Source organism: Siniperca chuatsi, linkage group LG22 (genome assembly GCF_020085105.1).
Source record: "Siniperca chuatsi isolate FFG_IHB_CAS linkage group LG22, ASM2008510v1, whole genome shotgun sequence".
NCBI classification, from domain to species: domain Eukaryota; kingdom Metazoa; phylum Chordata; class Actinopteri; order Centrarchiformes; family Sinipercidae; genus Siniperca; species Siniperca chuatsi.
Genome location: NC_058063.1, coordinates 22,095,976 through 22,105,982, shown reverse-complemented (window position 1 = coordinate 22,105,982; position 10,007 = coordinate 22,095,976). Strand labels below are relative to the sequence as shown.

The 10,007-nt window shown below is 39.6% G+C and overlaps 1 protein-coding gene across 2 annotated transcripts; it reads left to right on the top strand.

The window, feature by feature from the left end:
• The first annotated feature begins 4,117 nt into the window (after positions 1-4,117).
• On the top strand, positions 4,118-8,548 carry LOC122870156 (butyrophilin subfamily 3 member A2-like). 2 transcript variants are annotated; one of them, XM_044184047.1, is made up of 7 exons: positions 4,118-4,531; positions 5,325-5,441; positions 6,130-6,468; positions 6,665-6,946; positions 7,042-7,161; positions 7,544-7,683; positions 7,747-8,548. In XM_044184047.1, exons 2-7 carry the CDS (start codon positions 5,333-5,335, stop codon positions 8,182-8,184), a joined length of 1,428 nt encoding a protein of 475 aa, XP_044039982.1. In that variant the 5' UTR covers positions 4,118-4,531; positions 5,325-5,332; the 3' UTR covers positions 8,185-8,548. The 2 variants fall into 2 exon arrangements, with proteins under 2 accessions (XP_044039982.1, XP_044039981.1); XM_044184046.1 differs by having other exon boundaries at positions 4,119-4,531; positions 7,544-8,548.
• The last annotated feature ends 1,459 nt before the right edge of the window (positions 8,549-10,007 follow it).

Sequence of the window (10,007 nt, the reverse complement as noted above, 5' to 3'; positions counted from 1 at the left end):
ACATCATGCCGAGATCCCAAGAAATTCAGGAACAAATGAGAAAGAAAGTAATTGAGATCTATCAGTCTGGAAAAGGTTATAAAGCCATTTCTAAAGCTTTGGGACTCCAGCAAACCATAGTGAGAGCCATTATCCACAAATGGCGAAAACATGGAACAGTGGTGAACCTTCCCAGGAGTGGCCGGCCGACTAAAATTACCCCAAGAGCGCAGCGATGACTCATCCAAGAGGTTGCAAAAGACCCCACAACTACATCGAAACAACTGCAGGCCTCACTTGCCTCAGTTAAGGTCAGTATTCACAACTCCACCATAAGAAAGAGACTGGGCAAAAATGGCCTGCATGGCACAATTCCAAGACGAAAACCACTGCTGAGCAAAAAGAACATTAAGGCTCGTCTCATTTTTGCCAGAAAACATCTTAATGTTCCCCAAGACTTTTGGAAAAATTGTCTGTGGACTGACGAGACAAAAGTTTAACTTTTCGAAAGGTGTGTGTCCCATTACATCTGGTGTAAAAGTAACACCGCATTTCAGAAAAAGAACATCATACCAACAGTGAAATATGGTGGTGGTAGTGTGATGGTCTGGGGCTGTTTTGATGCTTCAAGACCTGGAAGACTTATAAATGGAACCATGAATTCTGCTGTCTACCAAAAACTCCTGAAGGAGAATGTCAGGCCATCTGTTCGTGACCTCAAGCTGAAGTGAACTTGGGTTCTGCAGCAGGACAATGATCCAAAACACACCAGCAAGTCCACCTGTGAATGGCTGAAGAAGAACAAAATGAAGACTTTGGAGTGGCCTAGTCAAAGTCCTGACCTGAATCCTATTGAGATGCTATGGCATGACCTTAAAAAAGCAGTTCATGCTCGAAAACCCTCCACTGTGGCTGAATTACAACATTTCTGCAAAGATGAGTCGGCCAAAATTCCTCCACAGCGCTGTAAAAGACTCAGTGCAAGTTATCGCAAACGCTTGATTGTAGTTGTTGCTGCTAAGGGTGGCCCAACCAGTTATTAGGTTTAGGGGGCAATCACTATTTCACACAGGGCCATATAAGTTTGGATTTTGTTTTCCCTTAATAATACCGTCCTTCATTTAAAAACTGCATTTTGTGTTTACTTGTGTTATCTTTGACTAATATTTGTTTGATGATCTGAAACATTTAAGTGTGACAAACATGCAAAAAAATAAGAAATCAGGAAGGGGGCAAACACTTTTTCACACCACTGTATTTGTCAAGCAGGTGTGACCATGAGGCAGTGGGGGAAGGACCGAAATGCAGACACTTGAGGCAGACAGCAGATTTATTGCCAATGTAAAGGTATATATAGGCTTACCTGTACATGGAACAGTTTGAGAAGAAGGCATTATCCTCGTTCCCAGGCACACCACCAAGTCATTGGTACCGCTACGTGGATGACACCTTTGTGAAAATCAAGAAACCAGACTTGGAAGCGTTCTCAGAGCATATTAATACGGTGGACTCCAACATCAAGTTCACGCGTGAGGACGCCAAAGAGAACCGCATGGCCTTTCTTGATTGTTCTACTCTCAGAGGAGAGGACGGAAAGCTCCAGATAGAAGTGTACAGGAAACCAACACATACGGATCAATACTTGCTCTTTGACTCACACCATCCACTACAGCACAAGCTGGGTGTAATCCGGACATTACAACACAGAGCCCAAGAAGTGCCCACCGGCTCAGAGGGTAAGAAGAAAGAGGAAAGGCATGTCCAGAATGCACTCAGCCTGTGGTTATCCTACTTGGGCTATCAACAAAGTTAAAAGAGCCAAAAAACAGGACAAAAGTGTAACAGAACCAAGAAGGAACGGTGTCTCCATTCCTTATGTATCTGGACTGTCTGAAAAACTACAAAGGATCTTTAGACAGCACGATGTCCCTGTTTTCTTTAAACCAGGCAACACTTTAAGACAGAAACTCGTTCACCCTAAGGACAAGATGCCCACACAGAAACAGAGCAATGTTGTCTACTCCATTCAGTGCAGTGAGGAAAACTGCAAAGAACGGTACATAGGCGAGACCAAACAGCCACTTCACAAAAGACTTTATCAGCACAGACGACACGCTAACTCAGGATTACAGAGCGCTGTGCATTTGCATCTAAAAGCTACAAACCGCACATTTGAAGAGAGCGAGGTGAAGATTCTAAGTAGAGAGAAGAGTTGGTTTGAACGGGGTGTCAAGGAAGCCATTTTTGTGAAAAAAGAAAACCCCTCTTTGAACAGAAATGGTGGTCTGAGATTTAATCTGCCCAAAGTCTATCAGAGTGTATTATCACCTTGGTCACGCCAATCACATGCTAATCAGGTACTTAACAGTGATGAAGTAGATGCAGCCAGAAAGCAATAGGCCTGATTTCTGGGCCATCTTGGAAACTATTAGGTCAGTTTCAGGTGAAACTAGCTATTAACAGATACTCAGGCAGATTCCTTCCTGAGGGCAGGGCTTATGTAACACAGAGTAGCTTAAATTTCCAGTTCCCGTCCAATTTTTTCACAATTGAAAATGACTTCCGGATGGGAGCCGAAACGTCTTGATTCTGAAAACAGTGTCCAGATGACTACGACTGAAACCTTTTCTATGATAGAACACTCCTGGACGAATGAGGGACTACACCGTCTTATAGGCTTACAGGCAGGCACAGGTAAACAGGCAGGTCCAGGTGACAGGGTATCGTTTGCAGGTACAGGTCCAGGTTAAATTTCAGGAGGCTCGAAAGCAAGGACACAAAACAACTTTGCAACTTTAACAAAAACAATCTGGCAGGGAATGAGTGGAAATGGGCCGGTTATATACTGATGAGGGAAAGCGGAAACAGGTGAACAGGTGGGAAAAGGGTTACTGCATGAAAATGAGGGAAAGTGAAAACTGATGAGTCAGGTGGAAAAGTCTGAGGACATCTGGTTGACAGGTAGAGAATAGGTTTGGGTAAGTGGGACTGTGGCTGGAGGAGGGACAGAGAATCAGAATGTGCCATTATTAGTGCTATGGAAGAAAATGCATCCCCTTCATTCATATCAATGAGAGCACTGCGTTGGCACAGTAATCTGAGTTGGGTAATTCTACTTTTTTGCTGCTTTAACTTCTTCTTAAATGGTTCTTCAAAAGGCATTGCCTTTGTGGTTCTACAAAGTACCATGAACAATTAAAAGGACCTTTTACATTTGTATTATAATTAGTAACCCTACAGATCAGTTGTTTAGCGTGGTAAGCTAACTAGCTGTAAAATTATAGATTAGCCAACACTATGGCAATTTACACAGAGAGTAAATAAATCCAAACCCTTCCAACAGATAAATATTGAGTAGGGATTTAGCTAACTCGTGTGTTCTTTAAACCAAGCCTACTTCTAGAAATCACAATCTTATGTAGTACAGCTGTAAGTCTCAAATGAATTGTTTCACGCACAATCATGCTGAACAGCAGGCAAGCCCCTGAGTTGCTGACTGCACTGAGGTTAATCGGTAATTTCGGTACTTTTAAACCTGGGCCCTATTTTTTTATTATTTTTTTTTTTTACATATTTTGGGGTGTAAATGTTTAATAAGTACAAAAGGTTTTGGAACTGGTCCAGTAGTCCATCCTCAGCCAGCAGCCACAAGACAGGCTGCACTGGCCTAAATGCAATTCTTAGGGCCAAAGTCCACTAAAAGGGCATGTTTTTGCCACTGACAGGCTCAGACTTTTATAAGTGTCTGACAACATCATGAAGAGGATCCCTACAGCGATAGACCTTATTGTTTCCCTCTATCCCTCTACTTTCACTTTCTCTGACGTTGCTTGTTTTGTCTGTGACTCTCTTCTTCTTTTTCTCTCTCAAACTCACTCATGTGAAGAAATGTGAAAGGCCTTCTTCTGCCCTGTGCAGTAAATCAGCCACACTGTCATCACTGTTGATTACTCAAGTTGATTCAACTTCCTTGTTCCAACCATAACATGTTGATTTACAAGCTAATGTTTTATATCTAGCAACCAGTTACCCCGTATGAGGTGATGATGTTCAGTGTGTGACAAAGTTCAGTTTCAATAGTTAATATTTAAGTAGTTCAGATATAGAGCCTCTGAAAGTCAATGAAACACAAACCTTGTGATTTGAAACAGACATGTTGAGTCTCAATATACAGGAACTGACAAAATTTAGCCTTAAAAAAGTGGATTCCAGTCAGTGTCATTCACGGTGATATGATGGAACTATATGGGTGGGGGTATCCTTATTAATGCATGTATTCATTTATTTGAGAGGGTGGTGGATGCCTTGCAACTGCTGCAACTCTGCTAAAGAATTTACCACCAAATGTAAAAGACAGTCTCAGTGTGAAATGTGATAATAGGCTAAAAAGACACAAACATACAGATTTCCAGACAATGCTGCTGCTACTGGCTGCAGCTTCAAGACTGCAAACGTATTATCTTTTTTACAGTTGGTCAGGGTCAAAGTACACATCATTTTATTTGAGGACTTTGGGCTGGCAGCGGAGGTGATTCTTCGAGACATACCACAGGTATGTAGCTTTTAAACTAAAAATAATTATTTTAATAGCTAATTCTGTAGTTTTCCCTTTCATTACATTTCATAATGACCTACTTTTAAAATAAGAGCAAATCTACAATCACTGGAGGTTGTCTTTCAACCAAATTGTTGTTCTATTTTTATGGGGCTTGTTACGCTCAATGTCACATACATATCCATACAAATGGACATATTCACATTGAACATCTTTATTCAATGTTGACAATGTAATAAACATGTTTGGACATGAACACGTTTGCACATGTATCCTGTTTTCGTCTTAATCATTAATCTTTTGAATAAAGTACCAATGAACCTGCAATGTGAGGGACCAGTTATGAAGGCTTCAATGTGCCATAGATATTTTTTTACTGGTTAATTATAATTATTGTGCTAAAAAATATAATTGATGAAATATACTTTTTGTTCATACAATTCCAAAACTCTGATGGTTAACACAATTGTTTTTAAAAGTAAATACAACAACGATCCACCCATTCCATGAATTTGTCATCAAATTAAGATTAAAGAACCTTTAGTTTATGGAATTCTATTCAATTTTACATTTTGTCGTTACATTAGAGATTTTGATACCATAGATTGTGAATTTGATGCTGGTCAGCAACTTATCAATTTTGGATGTGATGGTTTGAAGCTATTCACGTCTGGAACTCTAACTGTATGAACCAGCTTATATTTACATAATAAAACTGCCTTTAGCTTCATAAGACTGCTGAAGAATTGCCTTATCAAAGTCTTTTCCATTTTAAAATTGTTTATTTCAGTTTTCAGGATGTTTCACCAGTGGAATGGACAGTCCCCTAAATCTAATCTCAGCGCCATCAGTATTTTGATTTTTCATCACACTGCTGTCTTCCTTCTTGTAATACACTGTTGTGGAGGTAAGCTACACACAAACACATCAGGAAATGTTAAAGGTATAATGTCATGATTAAGGTGTTTCTATTGATCAGATCCCTCGCTTGAGACCAATTTGACCTAAGAGACTGTAACAGGGGCTATTGCCCTCAACAACACAGTTCCCTGAGTCACCAGGAACTCTCAGACCTCTTTACTTCAACAAGATGGCAATCCTCTGAGGATTGGTTTTAAAGTTTTAAATGAGTTAAACCTCAGCAGGTGGAACCAAACATCCGCAGTATGCAAAAGTCAAAACAATCTAAATTCTTCCATTTTTCTTGGAGCTTCAGACTAACATTGCCAACCCAAAAGAAACCCTAAGGTTCTTTGCTCTTCAAAGAGAAACATAAACAAAGTCAGCTGTAAAGCGTAGGTACCACTGAGGTTGAAAAAACAATCTGCTGAAGAGCCAGGAGAGCGAGAAAGGGAGGCCCATGCCCACACCAACACACACACAAACAGAAACATAGACATAGAGAGACAGACGGGGGAGTGCTGGGGATACAGGAAATTGGAAAACCCAAGGTAACACTAGGGAATTTACTGGAGGATGGCCACAGCCGTAACAATGAGTTGTACTGACAACACATTTATATTATCTTGAAACTAGAAAAGGAAGCCACAAAGAGACATAAGCAGCAGTTAAAAATACACCTGTTTCTTCCTCAGGTCAGTCCCAGGTGGTTGGTCCTACTAAGCCAATACTGGCGATAGTTGGTGATGACATTATTTTGCCATGTCACCTGGAACCTGCCAAGGATGTTGTTGCTGAGACTTTGGAGTGGGCGAGATTTGACCTGAGGCCCAGGTTTGTCCATGTGAGGCGTGATGGTTTGGAGCTTTTGGTTAATCAGAATCCATCATACATAGGAAGAACATCAGTGTCCACTGACAAACTGAAGCATGGAGACATGTCACTGAAACTCTCCAAAGTTAAACCCTCTGATGAGGGAGAATACAGATGCCACATTCCAGGACTGGGTACATCTGTGGTTGAGCTTGCTGTTGGTAAGTGGACATACACACCAGGGGAGATCCACACTGTGATACAACAGCTCATTTAACACAGATTGTACAGGTAACTTGTCATGCTGTGAAACCACTGATTTCTTTAGTCTTAATTTGACAGCTGATGTTGAATAGGTAGTTACAAGATCAGAAGGTTTATTACTAAAACTTCAAATGTATTCTCTTCCATCTTCAGGTGCTGTCTCCTCACCTTTCATAGTGAGTATTGACAGAACCAGCAGTGGGGTGATTTTACAGTGTGAGTCTGCAGGCTGGTATCCAGAGCCTGAGGTGTTCTGGCTGGATGGTGAGGGAAAGCTCGTCTCTGCTGGACCTACAGAGACAGTCAGAGGTCCTGATGACCTCTATACTGTCAGCAGCAGAGTGACTGTGGAGAAGAGACACAGCAACAGCTTCACCTGTAGAGTCCAACAGCAGAACATCAACCAGGCCAGAGAGACAGAAATCCGAATTCTAGGTGAGAAAGTTTTAATTTGCTGACTTTTTCAGCTTTTAACAACTGAAGTCTGGTTTTATATAAATGACATGTTGTTCTTTTGTTTTTCATTTCAGAAGATGTATTCATGGCCCCGTCTTCTTCTGCTGTTCGTATCATCGTGGTCTTGTCTGTTTGTTTCCTGCTTTTTTCTGCTTTTTTCTTAGTTTTTTGGAAACTAAGCCAAAACAAAGGCCGTAAGTTTTCAATTTGAGTTACTTATTTCTAAATGTCAACCATCATATCATACTTTATTGTTACTTTATGTTATGCTAAACTTGGGCGAGAGCATGCATCTAATGTGAGACGTGCAATGAGTGCGTTAGTAATGCAAAACATTGCATTGCACAGTGAATGAATAGATTTTTGTAAACAGGACCTGCCTCTGTGTGTTTGTACAGGTTATTGTTTGAACACCAGCTTTTATCTCTCTTGTTGTTGTTCTGTTTTAGTTTTACCACCATTTCTCTGTTGTGCTTCTGTATCTTGTCACACTTTTCTGTTTAAAAGGCAACACTGCATAAATACAGCAGGTTTGAACTTTCAGTTCAGAAGTTTCCTTCCTCTGTTTGTGTACAGCTAACAAGATGCACCATGACAACGAAACTGAAGATGGAACAGGAGAAAGAGAGCAGTTCGTCAGAGGAAGTACGAAAAGGAAGGATTTGGATGAGGAAAAGTTACAAGAGAAAGAGAAAGAACAGAACGACATGATACATGTGATTTCAGTATTGATGGAACAGAAGGAAGAGAAAGAGAAAGAACAGAACGACATGATACAAGTGATTTCAGTATTGATGGAACAGAAGAAAGAACTGGAGAACTCCAGAGACAAACACATGTCACAGCTGGAGAAGGTGGGGGAAGGGTCGAAGAAGAAAGAGAAGAAACCTGAGTCAGTGAAGAGTAAAGTCAAATGGAAGAAAGGTGACAAAAAGAACAAGTCATTAGAGGGCAAACAGGATCAGGGAAACAGAAAGACAGAAGATGAGAACATCAAGGAAAAACTACAGAAAACACAGGAAGTGATTACAACAATAACAGAATGGAAGCAGAAAGGAGAAAACCAGATTGAGCAAATTAAGAAACTACTTGATGAGACAAAGAGACAGAGACATGAGATTCAGTCAGAGCAGCTAGAGAGACAGGAGGAGACGAACATAAATACTGATTCATCAACATCTGGACGAGTTAATAACAGACTCTCCACAGTCCACTGAAACACAATCTGACAGTGACATCAGAAGCACCGTATTTACAGTCCAGCAGTCCAGTTCAGGACAAAACACAGCGACAGTTCACAGTGGAGTTAGACAGCAGACTGACTGACTCTGATTAAACAGGACAGATGATGAAGAACATAAGTAGAGCAGCAGGACAGAGTTTAATATAACTAATGTTATATGACTAATATGACTTATATTAAACTATAACTAAGATTAATGTTTGCAGTTTTTAATTAAATACTTAGAGACGACAATAAAATGTCTGTTTTCATTATTTTTCACTGTGTTGTAATATTGTGATTGGTTTTATTCCATGGTGAGAAGCTACATAAGAATAAATACAGTCTATACAGTTTGACAGCAAGTGATATTTTTCTGTGTGTGAATAAGTGATAAGGTTGGACTGTTTTTATAGACTTGTATTTACTCAGAGTTTTTACCTTTTATTTTTACCAATGTTACAAAATCTCTCCATTAAATGCTCTGGAGTTACTGATTTTATTTCAGGATTTGCAGATTTTGTATCACTTTTAATACAACTGTCTTAAATATCATATCTAAATAATCAAACGTATTTCTCTTTATTTCATGTTTTTAGTGTATCAAACCAAAGAAGTTTGCCCTGGTCCCTGAGAGAGGTTATTCTGCACTCTTCATGGTCAGAATGTATTATAGATATTAAAAATGCTGTTTACAGGCTTGGCCATTTTAAACATCACGCATGTCTCTATTGGGATTAATTTCTTACTACATTCAGAGTCCATAACGTTATGTGCTTATAGAAGGAAAATGTACGACACCATGACAACTCTCCAGCAGAGCAGCCGGAAAAACAAAAGAAAGCCCTGCCCTTATTATAGTTTCCATTATGGAAAAAAAATGTATTTACTATCAAACAATATAATAAATGTTTATTATATGTAACATTTGATCAGCTGTGTTCTTGTCTAACTTACTTAAAAATTCTCGGCCATGATGAATGAAATAAGCTAAAATATTTGCACATAAAGATACATTTACAACTTTAAGGTACAGGTAACTCAAAATTGTGAATTCATAGCTGAAGACTGTAGGTGACTCTGGTCTTGTCATCAGATGGTTTGGTTGTGTTTCGTCAAGAGGTTCAAATAGCGAACACTGCTCTCACCTTTGATGTGTGATTGAAAGTCATTTTTCTAATTAGAGTTGACAGAAGACGACATCCTGACTTCTGTAAAGTTTCTGTAAAGTTTCAAACAGTTCAAAGACTAATACAGGTGAAACACGTACATTTGGCTGATTTTTCTCAGTAAAACTTCCAAAGAGTTTTTTTCAAAGTGACAAAGAGAAAGGAGACTTGTTTGCAATTTCAGCGGAACAGTTTAGTTGGAGATGCGATGCAGCTGCTCCGTTGTTGGAGTCTTGTGGATCTGGTTGTCTTGTCAGGTATACTGATACTCAGTCAGCTCCTTGATGGGCTGAATGTGGTGCAGCTGCTCTGTTAGAGTTCGGCTAGTGGGGAATTATCTAAGTCAAACACAGTTTATGGCTGCGAGGTTCCTTTTTTAACTTTACGCTGTGTGCCATATTTTTGTGTCGCAATAGCAAGTCATCATGGCAACAGAAATATTTTAACACCTCTCCAATATGTTGAAAGATTTACTACATATACTGTATGTAACAGCAAGCTGCTCCTGTACAAACTAATGTTTGGTATGGTATTTAGTGGGGAGTAAATTTACAGACTATTTAAATGTTAAAACAGTATTTTATATATATACAATATTATTTTAAGGTTATAGTAGAAATACCTGTCTGGGGTGTTCCTGCCTCTCACC